Here is a 19,420-nt window from a genome sequence, read left to right as displayed (position 1 = left end):
TTTAAGACTCAGAGTTTGAACTCAAAAAGCCACATTCATGTTTGAAAGTGGTCAAGCCTTCAGTAGCCTTAAACAGAGATAACTGAAAGAGGTAGACATTTATAAGGATTCTCAGCTAACACATTCATTAAATAGGAGAATGAGCTCGCTAATGTTGTTGGTGCTGTAGGGTATAGTCATTGTAACATTTCAGCCATAAACTAGACTGATGGTAGTTCTGTAGGTACAAGCTAGGTAACTGAAGTCTGATATTTAAATATCCCTGTGAAGGTAAAAGGATTTCAGAGTAAAACAGAAGTTCATTTATACTAGAAAATTGGAAGTAGCAATTTTATTAAAGCAGAACATTAAAGAAAAAAATTATTGTAAATACTATTTTTTGAAAATACGAAGATGATTGAGAGCTGTGTGGAAATGCTTATGTTTACTGAAAGGTGAATGGTGAAAGAACAGTATGTGGAAAAACACATTTTTAAAGCTAGCTATGCCTGCTGTCTGGCTCAGTGTCAGAAAATTGGCTTAATTGCATCACTGGTATAAACTAAATTAAAACAATTGACTAAATTTAATTGACCATTCCCATGATATAAAGCAACAAAATCCAACAATGGATGAATGTTTTTGATTACTCCTGGTTTCATGTAACTACTGGCCACTGTTTTAATCTATCAATATTATCCTGATGTCTTAAATAAATTATTCTGAGGAAAAAATATTGGTTCACACAAAAAGAAGAGTAATACCACAATGGATGTCCTGGTACCACAATTCGTTATTAGAGCAGTCGCTCTGCAAATACATATGCACATGTTACTTTGAATTTTATTCAACTAGCATCAAGCACATGTCTAAATGTCAGCATATCAGGGAAGGAGCAATATTAAAGTTGCCTTTATTAAAACAGTCTATCAGTTTTAGTTCTGATTCATTCTTTAATACACATCAGCTTGTACAGGAGTGCTCTAATCATTGAGAGCTGTGACAGAAGAGCTTTGATAAATTCTGTTGTGGATCTCTAAAATGTTGGTTTTTTTTAAATATGGATAGCACCTCTTAGGTGAGGAGTGTCCAGGTCTTACCTTAGACCTACTTTCCCTGGTGGCTTGAGCTAGGTCAGACAGGTGGCTGGGGTGCAGGACACACACTTGCTGGCAAAGAGGTGGGGCGGAGAGTGAGCTGGAGAAGGTCAGCTTTCCAAATCCCCCAGCATACGTTTAATTTCTTAATTTAAAATTGTTCCTTTTGAACTCAGTAAAGCTCTTCAGCATAAAGTGTGGCAGGACCATATGCCTTTGTAGGACTCTGACCTCCGCTCTATTTTTAATCAAATAAAATGAAAGACTTTTCCGCAGTTTTGTTGTTGTTAATTGCCTCCCAGACATAGAAACATAGTTTTGCATTTAGTCATTCAAATATCCAAGATGTTGGAAACAAAAATAATCCGGAAACCTTTATAGGGATCATTTTCTTAATTTCTCTGTCTGAAAGCATCCATCTGTCAAAACAGTCTTGTGCAAAATATGTAACGTGATGTACAAGTTTTGAAGCCTTTCAGTACACAGTTTGCTAATTTGTACAAAATTCACTGAAAAATAGAACTAGTTTTAATTTTTGTACTTTTTCAAGTTACTACATCTTTAATGACAGAGGAAATACAGCTCTTGGCTACAGTCAGATCTAAGGGGAAACTTAGTGGCTTCATCAGGATTAGCATTTAACCTGTTGTATTTGCCAGCAAGGCTGGGCAGGAAACCATTTTCCTTCCACATGATTCTTGGAAGCATAAAACTTTTTTCTTATTCTCAGCTTCAGGACAAACCCCCACAGTACTCTGTTTTCACTAGGGAAGTGGAGGGGGAGTGAAAAGGAATCTTATCAAGCAATGATGCTGGAGCAACTGGATCCAGATCCATCCGTATTCGAAGATACACTTGTTCAACTAAATTGGAATGGGTCTGAATTACGAAAGACAAGTGAAAAAACATAACATTCACCTTTAAGCTCAGTGCTCCAACCATCCAAGTAGTGGGCATTTTAGGATGGCTTTTGGGGCTTAAAACTTCCTGAGATGTACTTGGGTCTCTTCTGTATTGCAAAGGTACAGGAATGGTACCCAATGTTCCAGCAAAAGGAAAAGCATATATGGACATAGAGAAAACAAAGAAGTTCTAGATAAGGTGGGATTACATGACACCTTAAATCTATCTATTCAGCTTTTTACAAATTCAACATCCGAGATGGCAAACAAAGTTTTAAAAAAAAAAAAAAAGGCAAGCTAATTATTCTAGGCAAAGCTTGACATAGGGAAAGAGTGTGTTGTGATGCAAATTTATAGAATATTTTCCTTTTTAAAATAAAACAATCATACTTCTAATGAGAATATAAAAAAAAGCCACACAGCTAAACTTAGGTCTAAAACAAGTTGTTGTTTCTCCAGGTAAGGGCCAGGAGATGTATATGGAATCAATGGTTCATTTTATAAAGTATTCTTATCAAAGAGAAAATAGAGAGAACTGCTTTAAAAAAAACTAAATCCTGTTCTCTTACAAAATCAGTGCATTTTTTTTTGTTTGTTCTGCTGTAACTCAGAGGAAGAACTCAGAAGAAGATAAGGCTCAGAAGCAGGTTCATATTGGTTCTCTTAACTTGCAAATGGATGCTTGCCACAGATGACAGAGATCCATGATATGTCCAGTCTTAAATTTTATCACAAATTCACAATCCAGGATTCAAAGTTATATGAAATTTAAGTATCTTTTATTTGAGCCTTTGGGTTCCATCTAGTTCACATTTTCAACTTCTCCCTGTACTTCCATAGCTAGATCCTTAATTTCTAATAGAAGTGAGATTCTAGCATAATCATTCCTCTCCAAAAGGTAGAATGGGTAGAAAGTTAAGCAAAATTTCAGTTAGCCCTTTGACAAATTTGCAGAATTTAGAATTAGAATGATGTGTTAGAATTATATCCCTTTCTTTGGAAAACTAATTCTTAGCTCCCATATTGCTCTATTGAAACTTCTAGGTCTATGTGACACGAAGTTTATTATTTTAATGATTTCTTAACCAATGCACTGTAAGTGCTGAGAACATTCCAAACCAGGGTTGAATTTATTAGTGACTAATGTAATCCCTCTTTCTTGTTCTAGTAGTGGGTACCTGATCTGTCTTATTTTTATGGCTCCTGAAATTAAGTAAAATAAATCATCAGTGGAGGAACTGTTTGGCTTTGGTTTGATTAGTTTGGAGAACTATCCTGTGCTTGTTCATTTTTTTGCCACAGTGGGATTGTCTCTCACAAAAATTGCCCTGCAATTGTTTTGCTTCCAAAACATAGCCCTCATCCTGCAAACATACCATACATTTTTATGAGATGACGTAGACACTCTCACAATGCCAAATTCTATTTTTGTTTTCTCCATAGCATAGCAAAAACACAATTCCAAACCAGCAGCCTTTTAAATGTTGATTCAATTTTACACATTCCCTGTACCCTGCTGATATTAAGCATGTGTTAGTGTTTCCAAAAACAGGGCCTAAATCTACTGACTCTCAAAAAAGCAGGATTTGTCCTGTGATCTTAATAACATTATTTGCATGAATAGTACTCAGTTGTATAAGTAATTATAAAGCTGGGTGTACATTTAGCAATGAAGGTGCTGTGCCTTCCCTGCTGTACAGATAGGGATGGAAGTAAGGAGTATAAGGAGTTTCAGCTGGATTCTTTTTTCTGTTCATCCTTGTGGAAATTACAAAGGATAAGCAAAACACAGATATTAAAATGCAGTTAGTGTTCTTCATCCATTATTCACTAAGTGACCTTAATAAGCTGTTTTCAATGTCATGTAAAATGTTTTAGAGATTTGAACAGTTTTGGCAGCTTTTCTTACAGAAATACAATTAAATTCAAGGAAGAGTACAGAAAACTGCCTAAACTGTATTGCTTTTGTTAACGAATCTTGGCAAGGATTTATTCCCTGAAATGGATGGGATTTTGCTGGATTATGTTAGTACCAAGTGGAGTTTTAATTAAACCTCTATTCTGCTGTTGGGAAAGAAAGCTTTACAATCAGTGAATTAAAAATAGTCCTTTCTTTGGTGGGAGGAGAGAAGGAGGGGTGGAGGTGATGCTTTGCGATGCAGGAAGTTTCCCACCAAGCATGGCATGGAAGAACAAACTCCTGTTTGAGCAGTTTAGAGACTTTTCACTTGATCTTCCTTAGGCGTAGCTCCATGCTGAAGTCAGCAATCCCTGTGCTGCAGTTTCTCCTTGAAGCAGCTCAGAGACAAGAAGTTAGTACAAGTGACATTTTTATTCCTCCTCTGATTTCCCTCCCTTTCTCTGCTTCAGCTTGAGAAACCCCTGCATTTGCCTCTAGAGTTTGGAAAGGGAATAGCTGGCAGCAAGGGGTGATGAAAAAGTGCACGCTGCATCTGGATGTACAGGCCTTCTCTGACCTGTTTATCTACTCCATCCCCCGTCTGCAATTTCAGCAGTGAAGTCAGAGGTGGTTTGCTTCACAATCACTCCAGCTCTTCCCTTGAATGGAAATATCAAGTTGCATATGGATTTCATTTCAATGCTTTCCTTTTTGGTCAGTCTTTCATGTGACTTCTGTGGGTGCCAGTGTAAGAGTCAGTCTTACTATGATACTCAAAGTAAAAAACCCTAGAAAACTCAATGTAAAACAAATGTGATTTTATAGACATAATTTATCTTTGATACTTGCCACCAAATGTACCCCATCCAGCACAAAACTGAAAGTTTAGAGTGCCTGAATGCTTAAAAAACTCTTAAAAACAAACCTACAAAATACTGACATTAATGAAGAGAATATTAAAAATCTTTGTTTGGCCAAGAAAGACCTGAGGTTACCACCCGGAATGCTAATTTGCCTTTACAATATTCACAACGTAGAAACTCCTGTCAGAATTTGTCTGTGGTTTGTTCTTTTGGACTTGTATCTGCTCTACATCATACTCCTCAAATGAATACTGTATTAGCAGATACTTAAGCATTTAAAAAGAAAACTAAAAGTAGAAACGCAGGCAAAATGCTCTTGACTGCAGGGCTCACTTCAAAGGCTGGAGACCTCACGTTGCGGGGAGGGACAGGTGTCTTAGTCAAGGGGTCACAGTCCAAACCAGCAGAAAAGAGGGAGGAAGTCAACCATCTCCCAATTTCTCTGGTTAAAATGAAAATGCTCCTGAATCCATCTTACTCTTGATGGGCAGAACGTTACTTTGTCAGTGAAATAATAAAACCATGTTAGTTAATTATTTACCTTGTAATTAAAAATGAACCAATTACTAACCAGGACAGGATCTGTAGAATTTAACTAAGAATTTAATTTAGAATTCATTTTCTGAAGGCTGAGTATAAAATTGTTCATTAAAAAGCTCTTAACACTTTTTTGGTTTTGAATATGTTTCTAGGATATGACACGTGCTGTTTTCTAGAACCCTTGAAACTGATCTAAAAAGAGCTGGATATTCTGCTAATGAAATATGTGGGAAGGTAGAAAGTATATAGGTGCATATTTGCATCCTAAATCTTTGTTCTTGAGGACTTGGCCATTCAGAATTTTGCTTTGATACTTGAACAGCTCAGCTTTTGAATAAATGTTGTGCAGACATGCATGGATACTTCAGCTCTCCAGTATCTTGAAAAAAATAAACAATGAATAAGAGACATCTGCAGGAGGCATTATTTGCTTACTCAGTGCTGTCTACTGCTTTATTTTTGTGCTTATTTCACTTCTATGCTATAACTTAGATTTTTAGTGTTAGCTTTTGAATTACTGTGTAAGAGAAGAAAAGAAAGAAAAACAGTTCTGCAGGTAAAGGCCACACAGAGATGCATTAATTGTGTATTTATCATACATATGAATTGAGTGTCTTTACTTGCACAAGTGAAAGCTCGTTATTGGTAATGACAAAAAAGTAGAGTGAAAACAACCTAGTCTTGTAGTTTCTGTTTTGTCTACTTCTTTGCAGTTTATTACAGATAGTGACTTTAGATCTGCTGCAGAGTATCAAGATAAACAGAAATTACTTATACTGGTAGACTAATGAGTTCTGTGTTTTCTTTGTTTCTTTAACCAGTTTTTCCCCTTTGAGTTTAATGGACTACCACAGTGCTGTGGACTGTGAGTTGTAAACACTGCATAGAAATGTTAACTTATTGAATAAAATGTTTTCATTGGTGTTTTTCAAAATCATGGAAACTTTTCCATTGCTCGTACCTTTCACCTAAGTTGTTTTCCTTGAGATCTCAAGTGTCAGACTTCTAAGAAGATTTTCCATATAGGACTGGGTAGGAAGGATAGAGATCCAAGAATTCTATGAATAGCCAGAGGGCAGAAAAGCATATGCAACAATACTCCGTAGCCAAAAAGATTTCCATTGAAAAAAACACTATAGGGTAAAAATAAGAGGTGGCTGTCAGATTGCATAATTTTTTTCTTTTTTCTCCATGCACAGATTAGCTAAAAATCTTCCATTCCCTTTTGCCTTGCAAATGCAACAGTACCCCTGACATTCAAGGAGAGAGTAATTTAATTTGCTATGCTGTCTTAATCAGGGACTTACGTGCAACAAAATCTGACATTTTTATCTAGACTATATTATGTAAAGCAATGAGCTAGGGGACCAGGTTCATGTTACAGCTGTTGACAGCTAATGTTTTTTGGTAAGTCATGCAACAGCAGCAGAGTGCCACTTTCCCATTCCTACCGTGCTGCTGAGCCACTGCTGCAAGGGTGACAATGTGTAACAATGGAGGTTGGAAAGATAAAATTGAAGTTGACATGAAAAGCGTGTGACAAAGAAGCCCTACAACTGAGATATCCACAGCTGAAAAATCTGTGAGAAAGTTGTTCAGCACTTGGCTGATACCCAAAGAGAATTATGTTATTCTTTTCATTGAAGAAGGTTGGTGAACACTCCTCAATAAATTCCAATGGCAGGCCTGTAATGAAGTGGAGGTGATGCAAGTTAGCATGATTTTAAAATTCACTGTATGCTCTAGTTCAGTTAAGATGTATTTCTGTTGCTTTACGCTCTTTGCATCTTTGATCTGCAAGAGTAATAAATAGGGCGTGATCTCTTGCACTTATCAGTGCAGTGTCAAATGCACTAAACTGTTGTGGCCTGAATACCTGTAATAATATACCTGAATACCTGCAATTAGAAATGCAAAGGTTGTTCTTGTTGGGCAGTCCAAAATCAAGCAATGCTTATAGGGAGTTCAACAAGCTTTGCAGCCAGCCAAGAAACATGCAACAAAGTGAAACCTTTTCAAGATTCGTCATGTCCAATGCTATTTACAGCTTTTCTAGACCATTACTTCACTTAAAAACATATGGGAACCCACGTCTGAGCACAGAAGTTACATGCTCATTTTGACCTAGCCAGCTTAATTAACATGGCTATATTTCCTACTACCTGGAGCTCCTGAAAGCTCTTTGTTAAGCGTAACGCATTACAATAATCCAATTTAGACATGACAAAAATTGCTTGTTCTTCTGCCAAGGCATGTGCTGAACTGAAGACTGTTATTCCCAAAGTGTAAGGGTCACAACCTTCAGTGGGACTGCAAGCCTAACAGTAGTGTTATTATTTATGCTAGTGTAATGAGGCTGATGAAAATGGGACTTACTGCCAGAAACAAGCTGAGGAGATTTTTATGGGTCCGACGACTATTCCAAGCAGGAGCACTTGCTTTCCAAATCCTGTCCTTTCTCCAGCTCCTGTTTTGGACCTTGGAGAGGCTTTTTTGGGAGGGTGAGAAAAGTAATATTTTCAAATGTATTCTATTTATCTCAGTCTCTGAATCTGCTAAACTTTAGTTCAGATTAATATTTTCTTCATCTCCTGTAATAAATATGGGAAGTATTAGAAAAAAATCTGTAGGCTCCTAATTGGCTTCCAATGATTCATTCAAAAAGCACATTTGTAAAATAGGAGGGGAAAAAAAAAGGGGAGGGCAGAGAGAACAAGAGAGGAGGGTCTTTAGAACATACACTGACCATTTTACCCAGTGGCTAGGATGTTTTTGTGCTACATAATTAATACTATTTGGTGGTAAAGAACTCTGTGTTGAAGTAAATTTCTTAGCCTGCTTCCTACCTTCTAGTGCTAGAATGCTTAGTACGTAAGTTAAACAATGTTGTTCCCCCTTGGATTCTGAACAGTGGGTTAGAGGAATCTTATTTGCAGATAAGCAATGGGCACTTAGAAGTTAGCAACTTAAATAGTGTTGGAGTTCAGATGTTCCTTTATGCAAAGAGGGAGTAAAATTGTCCATTATCATGGTAGAGATTGTGTGGTAAATTATAAAATTAAATGGTGGTCTTGGAATGCAGAGACATCACCTTTGACTGCGACTGCAGATTCAGTGAGCTCTCTGTGATGTACATGTAATTAAACCTGTACGTTGTCTGAAACTTCAAAGCAATTTATAATAGGCAAACTTCAGCATAATGGAAGTAAGTATTACCCCACTTTTTTTAGACTACCTCTTAGCAATCTTTTATCATACACTGGGTTCTTAATCACTGTCAACTCACTATACTTTCCTTTTCAGTGAAGAACAGTGATGTTATGCAATGTTACTATATAGATCGTGCCCTGTTTTTTCTAGTCCTATTTTGAGAAAATACATCTGAGTAAAACTACATTTTTGGTGATGCTAAATCTTCCCTCAGCAGTTAACGTTTCGTCTGTATTTATGTGACATGACTTTACGCTGTGTGGTTTTGGCAGATGGAGGAATGATTTTCTTCACATTTTTCATATGGTGAAGAATTTTCAGGAGCTAGTTTAGCAACAGCAAGCAGAGGAGACTTTGATTTGTTTACCTAACATATGTGTCACATATAAAAGGCAATGTCCTTCCACTGTAGTTGTTAATAACTAGCTGTTCCAAATGGATTTGTGCCAACACAGAATCTACCACCACAATTAGCAGTAATAGGAGCTTCAGCTGGCAACAGCAGTGAAGGCAGTAAAGATTAAATGACTATGTGAACTGTCCCTCCACATTAAAACTGATGTACATTGGCAAAAAATAAGAAAACTCACACCACTTACCCCTTGCACTCTGTTCTACTCTAGAGAAAATACTGCTGTCTGGGACTTGCTGTTTTTCACATGACATAGATTCACCCCATTAATGACAAGAATCTTGAGTGTCCATATCAATAAAACATCTCAGATTACAAAAACCTATAGATGACTTTAAAATGCTTGAGGATACAAATAACCTTATGAAGAAGGTTGATTCTTAGAGGCATTTACCAGTTAGGTTCCTGTTACTGACTTCTAGCTGTTATTGCACATGTACTTCCAAAAAGTCTGCTTGGAAATTCCATTAAATAACATCCAACAAATTATTTTTTTTCTGGGTAGGAAACCTTCCAGGAGCTACAAAATCTCTGCAAAATAGTATTCATGGTAATAATTCTATAGCATAGAATATGATCTTGTTCTAGAGCAGGTTATTGTCAAAGCTGCAATAACAAGCCCTCCCGCTTTTCAGGAGCCGTTGCTGAATTATGTAATCCCTGTACAAACACATTAATTAAAAAATTAGTATAACGAGGATTTGAATACGTATTTTATTGTACAATATTAACTGATATAATACATTATAGGTTAGTCCAAGTTTCTTTAGAGTGATTCACAGTTTATTGTCTCACAGTGTCCTATATGACATACTTCAAAAATACGTATTATTTTCCACAGTTTCCATGAACCTCTAGCTATGTGCTAGAGCACCTCAGAAATATTTTAGGCTTAAGAGTTGCCTAAACCTAACCTTTGCATTCATGAACACTGTAAAAAATCTGATTTGTAGGTCAGTGTGCAAAAAGCACAGCTGATAACCATGACCTTGAAGAGGCTTTGCAGCTGCAGTTATATTGCAGCATTGAGTGACACAACTTTGTAACATTTTGCACTTTGTGAAATGCCATTATCTGAAACTCTGGGTTTGCATCCCGTTCCTTATATTTATTATGGACAGAATTAAATCTTGCAAGTCAATCAAACATGTCAGTCTTCTGGTGGCTCTGAAAGCACAGAGCAACCAAAAGACAGGAGCTTTGCAAACATACAGGGAGCACCATGTAGTTTTGTCAGTAACTTTAGCATGTGCGTGAATAGATGTGTGCCAAATTTATGCACATGAATTTGGACACTTGCTGTATAGTTTTCAGGACTAGTGCAATTGCTTTGGTGTTGACAGTTAAAAGCTTACATGTAAATAGATGCCTGGTGCCATACTCTGACAGTGGTTAGATGTTCCAGTGATAGTCGTTTCCTCTTCCAGTGCCAGGAAGCAAGGCTAGTGAAAAAAAGCCAAATCCAATCAAAATGTATCATCAGGTAAATGTAAGTTTTGGCAGCGGGGCAGAATTATTCACTTTAGATGTCACTCAGAACACAAACACCTCTCTTCGTAAGAAATGTGATCTGTTAAGAGCAACATGTGCTAAACTGTGAATCTAACCAGTTAGGTCCACTAGCAGCACATCTACAGAGCATTACCTACACAAATCAGATGTGATTTCCCCAGTACTAACTGTCCTTGATGAGTACCCAAGTACGGGGCTAACCCAGGGGAGAGTTGTTTGTTCAAGCTCAGGGAAGCTCAGTGTAAGGTATAACAGCTGATGCAGTTTGCCTGCTGTATGGGAAAGGTCAGCCCCTATAAAATCAGGGACAAACAGAGCTCCCAGGCAGCTGGAACAGCCTCTCTAAAGAACTGGACTCAAGTCAGGGACAGCAGAAAGAGATAGAAGAGCGTATGTTTTTCTGTTTTTGAGAAGTGAGTTTATGGATGAATTGAAAAGAATGTATCCTATGAAGAATTTAATAAGCAAATGCAGTAAGTCCAAGTTTTTCACTGAGACATTGATTGCTTTTTAACTTCATTAATAGCAAATAGGGAAAAAATAATGGAAAACCATTAATTATAACACAGTAAGATGAACATTAAAACTTTAATGGCACTGAAGGCCACCATACACCACAACTGAAGCCTATAGTTCTTTAAAATAGCCTCACCTGCCTGCTTTAACTTCTTGAAACCACTGGAAGGTGTCTATAGGCTTGTGAGTAAATAAAAAATTATACTGCACCCAGAAAAGAAAGAAAGAAACAAACAAATCCAAACCTTTGCATTTGCTTAATGGCTGTAACACAAGACCTTCAAGCCAGGAGAGGACTTAAAAAGTAGAACACTACAGTCTTCAATTTACCAGTATAAACACAAGACATCTAACTAAAGGCATTAGAGAGAGGCCTGTTCCTGCAAGAGCTGCAAGAACCATGCTGAAGATGAACAATAATATGAAGGGTCAAGGCCCCTCTTCCCAAGATGAACTGTTGAAGTAGAATGTTCATAGAAGGAGTGTTTATTTCTTAAAGAAACCAACTATTAAAGAAAGTGACACAGGATAATGTCATTCATCTTGTTCCAGAACTTTCTCACATGTAAATCTGCATAGTCTGTGTATTATGTTTTGTACAGTGAAAAAAGGTCGCTATAAAAATACTGTGCCCTTTTTTATCCATACTATGAGAAAAAGCAGTTTATTATAACAGGAAATAATACTTTATTATAAAATCTGCATGTAAACAAGTAACAAATTAATTGAATAATGGTTAACGGAAGTGCAAATTAACTTCATAAAATGATCTGTTCTGTATTAACTATATACATATAATGTTTTTGCCCATTCTAAAGTGTTTCTACTCCCCTCTCCCCACATTTAAATTTTAAAAGATTTATCATTGCTTGCTTTATACTAAAGAGTGTACGAGCCTGCGTACAAGTTTAAGTTTTGCTCTGCAAACAGGACAACTCTGTGGTGATACTTATCATAATCCTTCCTGATCTTTGCATCTCTGGTATCCACAGGACAAGAGGATATATATATAACATATGTACACAGTGAAAATATGGGCATGCCAAGCCACTTATTTAAAGTTAGTTCATTTACTTGCACACATTGAAACTTAAACCATCTATCAATGATGCAGACGTGTAGTGTAACTTCCAAACTTGCTTGCGCACCTTAAGGCATTAACGAGAGTCTCAATTGGTAAGTCATTCTTGTTATCACCATGAGGATCATCTATACACTTCTCATAACAGTCAAATGCTTGTTCATCACGCATGTGCAACATGTGGCCTTGCTGAAAGCTTCTAAAGCACAGATAAGTCATGGCAAGACTTTGATTTTGCTTTGAAAGCCATCTTCTTATTGTTCTTTGCCACAATTCTCCCAAGGAATCGCTTTGCCTTTTTGCCTATGCTTTCTCTTCTTTTTGTGTTGGCCATTCTCCTAGCATTGTCTTCTTTACTGTCTTTGCGAAGTCTAATTTGCCGAACAATACCTTCAAACAGGTCCTTAACGTTATGATGAAGAGCAGCTGAGGTCTCGATGAATTTGCAATCAAACACAACAGCACAGGCCCGTCCCTCTGGATGGAAAGAGAAAAAAGGGAGATGAATTGGAGACAAACATTTTCTCTTCATATATACTGGCAGAAAAACAAAACAAAAGTTTACTTTAGGTAAGGAAAGTGCCTTAAATGCCACAAAAGAGCTTTACTACATGGTAGGAAAGTCCAAATTTGCACTCATGGTTTTACCCCTTTTCTTGGTTTTGTTGTGGTATGGTCAGAAATCGCATTTGACCAGTGGTACTGAATATAAGGCAAAAATAGTCCTGTAGGCAGAACATCCCAGTATTGCTTAGGATCTAAGGCTGGTACAGGAGAGGCACTTGGATGCATGCTTGCTGTTTGATAGGAAACAGTGTGAGGTACAGAAAGAAATGGTTTTTATTTCTTCTGGAAGTTGCTGAGCAATTATGCACTTCTATCCTGCTGTAACAAGTGAGAGTTTTCCACGCTACCTACAAATGAAGCTGATACAGTCCACAAGGTCAAGTCATTGAACAGATCACTGGAGATCATGAAGTTGTACACCATTGGATTTGACTAGGACTGCATTCAAAACGCAAGACGCTCAATGTTCGAGACGTAAGCGCGTAACTCCAGAACATTGCTGCAGAGCAAATTTCCATGTTCAACTTGTGGTAAATGCTGGCAAAGTTGTAAACATGAGCAAAGTACTGATGTCATGACTAGGACAGGTCAACCATGCACTGCCACCAGCCAGAAAAAGTGATGATCTCCTGCTGAACTCCAGTCAATTAATTCCATGTGCAGACATTTAACACAGGGAACATGGCAAAAACAGACAGCAACACATAGTTCATTGTCATCAAGGCACTGATATTTCAGATGAAAACAAATAAACAAAAAAACACTAAAAAACAAACTCACCAAATGTTTAAATAAGTGAAACTAATACTGTGGTCTTGGCAGTGGTTACTCTGCTCTAGTTACAGAAATGGTAGCTTGGAACTAGCTGAGAAAATTCTCACTGATCACAACTGGAGAATATATGCAAAAAGACTTTAAGTTGTGTGAGCCTGGTCCCACCAGCTCAACTCAAGTGAGATGGAGTCACCTCCAGAAGAAAGAGGATTGTACAGGCTGTATGGGATCACGCTTTCCAAAGGCTGCCTGGGTTCTGCGGAATGGCACTCCTATCCCTTAAAATGCATAGCTCGAGCTATCAAATCTTGAGACTAGCAAGTGCTGCTTGCTGCACACATGACATACAATTACACCCTTTCAGTTAATACTGACCAAAAATGAATCTTACACAAAACAGTATGTTAAAGCTGCAGCTCTGACACATTCTTTTCTCTTGTACTGCAGTTCAGAGCATTGCTCTGCGCCATCACAAATCTTCCCCCACCACCATCTCCACTGTTTTCTGTGGTACCAAGTCCCTCAGCCTGAACCAGCTGGTTTGATTTCGCCGGTGTGCCTCAAATCATACCTTTTTCTGCATCAAAACTGGGCCATTTCTATTGGCCATGATCCTCCACAGCCTTTGCTACCACTTTAGACATTACTGTATAAATGAATAGTGTCTCTTACCATCAACTGAGACTTCCCGCGACCTGACCAGGTCGCTTTTATTGCCCACAAGAATAATAGGTATGTCTTCTGTCTGCCTTGCTCTTCTTAGCTGGATTCTTAGCTCAGAGGCCTTTTCAAAACTAACTTTGTCTGTCACTGAATATACAATAATATAGGCATCTCCCATTTTCATACAGTGGTTCTGAAGCCACTGGCTGTCATCCTAAAACAAAAGGTGAGAATACATTTATTGAAAAATCTATTCAACACTCATTAATGATTTAATTACTGTAAGCACCTTAGAGATATTTTTCTTAGCTTTATAATAAAGTTAGTAAAAGTAAGCCAACCTCCCCCCGCCTTTTTTTAAGTATTTTGTTGTTTAAAATATATTACAAAACAAAATTCTCTTATTTACAGAAATAATATCAGGTCTGCACTGATGAGATTGTGATCTCCAATTTTACAGTAATTCCCTGGGCTGCTCATGTAAGCTGCTGCTTATTCAAAGCATTAAGGGATTCACACTCCAGCCCTATTCACATTTTTTAATTGCTTGCCTAGCTACGAGAAATTAATTGCAGGAGAGAACAAAAGCAGTATAAATTCTGATTTAAGGTCACTTTTTTAACGGTACTGATCTCATCGAAGAAATAGGCAGACGTTTCCATTTCTTCCATTTCGTTCCATTTCTCCTTTTTTAAGAGTGAACCACTGACTAAGCCATAAAGAAAAAGATATCTTAAAACTGTAAGTACCTGCTCCCATATGTCGAACACCACGAGAGATGCTTCTTCTCCGTCAACTATAATTGATCTGTCGTAGGTATTTCCTACGGGAAAAAAAAGTTCAAAAAAAATAAGTTACTCTCCTCCGCGCCCGCCGGCAGCCTGGGAGAGGGTGGCGGTGGGGGACGTGGCGGCGCGGCCAGAGGCGCTCCGCCAGCGGTATCGCCGCGCTCCGCCTCTCCGAGCGGCTGCTCCCCGGGACCGGGAGTCCGCCTCCCTCCGCCGGCGTGCTGCCGCGGGTGCCCCGCGCCGCCCCGCGCCCTCACCGGCCTCTTCCGCGTCCGCGCAGTCCTCCACGCCGCCGAAGATGCGGGCCAGGCTGGTCTTGCCGACGCCGTGCTCGCCCAGCAGGATCACCTTGTAGAGGCTGCTGTCGGAGTCGCTGCCCGAGGAGATGACGGAGTCGGAGGAGTCGGAGGCCCAGCTCTCCCGGTGCGCCTCGCCGGGGCTGTACGAAGTGCACCGCACCAGGCCGGAGAGTTCGCCCTGCGGCAGGGCAGCCCGCAGGTCCCGCTCGTCCACCGGCATGCTTCGCCGGTGCAGGTGCTGGTGCACGGAGAAGGGCATGCTGCCGCGCCGCTTGTCCAGGCAGCGCAGCTTGTCGCCGCGGTTCAGAGTCATGGGGGTGCCGGGCTGCGGCCGGAGGGGAGAGAACAGCTGTCAACACCCGCCGCCCCTGCAGCTCCCCGGCCCCGGCCGCCACAGCACGGGCGAGTCCCGCCGCGCCGTGGAGCAGCGCTTACCTCGGGCCGCTCCGCGGAGGGAGAGAGGGAGGGAAGCGGTGAGGGATTCCCCGCCGTTAATCGCCCGTGCCGCCGCGGGAGCTCCCTCACAGCGAGCACTGCCGCCACCGCGCTCCTCGCCCCTATTTATGGCTCCGCCAGCCCGGCCCTCCCCGCCGTGACGCGCGCGGCGCGGCACCCTGCCAGCGCGGCCGTGGGCAGCGCCGTCCGCCCACGGCGGCTCGGCTCGGCTCGGCTCGGCGGGGAGCCCCGCCGCGGGGAAGGCACGGCACGGTCCGGTCCGCTGGCGGCAGCGAAGGGGGCGGCGGCGGGGCTCCCCTCCCGTCGGCCCGGAGAAGCCGCCGGGGCCGCGGCACGGCCGTACGGGGCGAGAGCCTTGGGGAGGCGAGGGATGGACAGGGAGCGTTTCGGTGGGAAATGCCATCACATGTAGCGTGAGTGAAAGGCTGTGCGGTCAGGCTGGCCGGGGCTGCCCCCACGGCCCTGCCTCTGCCCGGCCTGGGGTACTTTGCCGCTGCTCCGCCGGTGGGACGGAAGGCAGGTGTAAGTCGCTTGTTTCCAGTCGCAGCCCTGTGTGAGAGTGTGCGTGTTCTACGTAGGTAGGTTTCCTCGGTTTCTTCGGCTTTGTGTCATTGTCCAGGAGTTGCGGTATAGTCCTGGTGTCTACGGTAGTGTCAGGAAAAATATTTGCAAATTTGCAGTATTTGCTTTACTTCGTGCTTGCTTTCTTTAATGTTCAGGAGGGGGTTATGAGAAAAGCACCTGTGCTAGGTGTTGCACTTACATAGTGAGTGCAGTGTTAATGGTTTAAGAGGCTAATACAAAACATAAAGGTCAAATTCTTCTCTTGATTTCACCTGAGCAGCAAAGTGAGACAGTGAAAGTCTTATCTCATAAGTGGTATAGTCATTACCGTGTGATCAGGTGAAGAAACGACTAACCAGATAACTATACTTGTAATTCTGAATGGCTCACTGTGTATACAGTTTATTGTTTACCTAGCAACCAAATCATGTTAGACATTTTACAGCCAAAATAACTCTGGCTTCTGCTGCCAAAAGATTACAGCCTGATCAGTAGGGGAAAATCCCTGTGACTCTGTATAGGGACAGTTGCCATCAAATTTGTGAATGTTGAAAGGTTTACAAATCAGCTGGAGAAACAAGGCTAACAAAGGCAAGATTTAGGGAGGTGACAAAAATGAAGTTATACATGTAGGGAATAAAATAAGGGGAAGAAAAGAATCTGGGATTGGGCTATAGGGTTGCATAGCCAATAAAATATAGGATACCATCTCAGAAACATCTTTTTTTCTTGTAACATGTTAAACTTCTCAGGCTACTTAACTGAAAAAAAGATAAACATGACAAATACTTTGAAGGGACTGACCACAGGGAATGGATTTTTTTTTTCCTATGAAATTGAGTGAATAGTCTGTTATTTTCAGGAGCCAGTTGTAATTCTCCAGTCCAAGCTCTTGGAGTGGTTTTGGCCCCTTTGCCCTGATAACTGCAGTCAGAAGTGTTAGTGTGGCAGTTAAAGATCACCAGGTGCTTGTAGCAAGTTCTCTCTGCCTGTCTTACAAAATAGCAACTAAAATAGCCTTGTCAGTTTAGATAGAGTTTGGTGGTGAAACAAAGTTTGTGCTTCAGTTAACTGAACTAAGTTATAAACCTCTGGTTAACATTTTAAATCCTATTTAAATAAATTATGGTTAGCATTTGAAGTATGCTGTGGTCACTTAACTTTGATAAACGGGAATCTGCCAAACCATCTTGATTAATCTGTATTTATGTACAAGTACTTATGTAAATATACTTCCAGAAATGGTTTGTCATCAGTTAACTTTTTAAAAATCTCAAAATTAAATTCTCACCTGAAAATACTGTGAGTGGATTTATAAGTCTTTTGGACCAGTCTTTCTTGCATGCCTTTACTGTGTATCAGGGTCAAACTTTAGAAGTAGACGTATGAAGTGGGGGTATTTTTAATTCTTTTCTGTGTGAAAGGAGGGAAATCTGAGAAGCTTCAGAACCAAAGATACAGTGCCACTTTTGTGCCACATATAGCACTACTGACTGGAACCAAACTAAAAATGGGAGTCTCACTGACAGGACTTAAAGAAGCCATATTTCATTCCAGGCCTTTTGCTGATGAGAATTGCGAATATTTTAATGATGTAAATGCAAGATAGACCCATTGCTAGCCAAAAAGTAACAGAAAAGGCTGCTAAACAAAAACTTCGGGAGAACAACGTTTCAGCAGGAAAAGTGACTGAAAATAAAATAATACCTAATAGAAATCATACAGAGAATTCAGGACTCTGTGGCAAATACTTGTTTTTGTGCCAGCACCCAGGTACAACTAATGAATTAATGGTTACAGAATACCACCACGGTTACAGGATACTACTTGGGATCTGGCACTGGGTTCTGTGAGTTGTCCTTTAATGGAAAGTGAGACGGCCTTGGATTAGGTCCCCGTGGCTTCACTTGTTCTAGAGGGATGAGTACAAGTTGCACAGAGGAGCGCAGTGCCAAGGCAGTTAGGTCTGTTCCCATCCGCCGCAGGATTTGTGCCTGGAAGCAGAGAGAGGGGGAGATCACAGGGGTCATGTAGCTGGTTTATCTCCTTTGATCTTAACAGGTCCAGCTGTTTTGTGAAGTTGGAAGGAATTAACAGATAATTCAGGTTAGTCACTTGAGACACATAATGTGCTTCTTCACATAGCGTGTAATTCTATTTGCTGTTAATTATTGCTGTATATACATGTGTACGTTACTGTGGCACCTGCTATTTCACTGAGGTGCATATGAGACCACAGGCTTGAAATGATGATCTTTTAGTTTCTTTGAAGGATTTTAAGACCGTCTCCTTTCTCACCTGCCTTCTATTTCCGCTTCTATGTGACTGTGCTTCTATATGAACTGTAATTTATTTCTATTTAAAAGAGGTTTTAATGTCTTGCTTTTCTACTCTTATTTTCTATTCTAGCTTCTACTGATCGAGGGTTTGTTTTCATTAAATGAGTGCCTCAGACACATACTGTAGACGTGATATTTTTGGTAAACTTAATATACCATTCCTTACGTATTGAAATGGAAACTGAAAATTTTATAATTTTGTTGGATTTTACATAGAGCGAGACCTGGAGTCTATCAATGTTGAAGGGAAAAGCCCACTCCAGCCTGTATGGCAGATTGTAAGTGCGCTGAATCAGGGTTATCACGGTAGCAGTGGTACCATCTGTGGTTCTTGAGTCACAGGTGACTCCTGAGCAATTCAGGTGCCTGTTCCCTGCAATGGCTGTGTCATATAACCAGCAGCAGCGCGGCAGCCCCAGGGGCTGCTGTTTAACCCAGATCCTTGCTGCATGAGGAGATACAGCTTAACAAAAGTTAAGCCTCCTGCTGAGGCCAGGAGCACGGGGTCTCAGGGACCCCAGTCAGATACATCCTAATTATCAGGTAATTCTGGAATCCTGGCAGAGCCACTGTAACCTCCCATTTGTGAATCAATCTAAGAATTTCACTTTTTCTTGGCTGCCCAGCATCTGTGGTGTGTGTCCTGTGGTTCTCATGGAAGAATTTGATCTGAGACTCGGAAGGAAAGGAACCCTAATATCCTATATTGTGTGGAATTGAGCACAAAGGTCTCTAAAAAGTGATCACTACTTTTCCTCCCAGTTTCATTTAATCTTCATACGATTTTCATTTTCCTCATTTCATATGCTTTTCACTTAAGGTGCCTTTCTTCGTATTTTACTGTTGTAGTATACACAGTTTCTTTTTTTTCTGTTATCTCATTCCTTTCTTATTCTCTCTCTCTTTTATTTTCCTTTCAGTTTTCCTCTAGCTTTTGAGAACTGTCAGTGTTCACTTC

General features: G+C 40.2%; 2 protein-coding genes across 2 annotated transcripts in view; both read right to left on the bottom strand.

Annotated features, from left to right (window-relative positions):
• The window catches only part of CDH16 (cadherin 16), a gene marked incomplete at both ends in the record, with an annotated part of 32,665 nt that extends 20,473 nt beyond the window's left edge, over positions 1–12,192 (bottom strand). Inside the window, 1 exon segment of the mRNA XM_082005648.1 lies at positions 12,072–12,192. Coding sequence (XP_081861774.1) covers positions 12,072–12,192 — 121 coding nt within the window.
• A 19-nt stretch (positions 12,193–12,211) lies between these two features.
• Positions 12,212–15,416, bottom strand: RRAD (RRAD, Ras related glycolysis inhibitor and calcium channel regulator; the record flags this gene model as incomplete). Its single annotated transcript, XM_082005756.1, has 4 exons — positions 12,212–12,489; positions 14,026–14,230; positions 14,766–14,839; positions 15,062–15,416. The coding sequence occupies 4 exons, from the start codon at positions 15,414–15,416 to the stop codon at positions 12,212–12,214; spliced, it is 912 nt and encodes a 303-aa protein (XP_081861882.1).
• Positions 15,417–19,420: the final 4,004 nt, after the last annotated feature.

This window comes from Phaethon aethereus (assembly GCF_964289735.1).
Source record: "Phaethon aethereus genome assembly, chromosome: 13".
Lineage (NCBI taxonomy): Eukaryota > Metazoa > Chordata > Aves > Phaethontiformes > Phaethontidae > Phaethon > Phaethon aethereus.
Note: the sequence above shows the minus strand (reverse complement) of the source record. Positions and strands in the feature narration are given on the sequence as shown.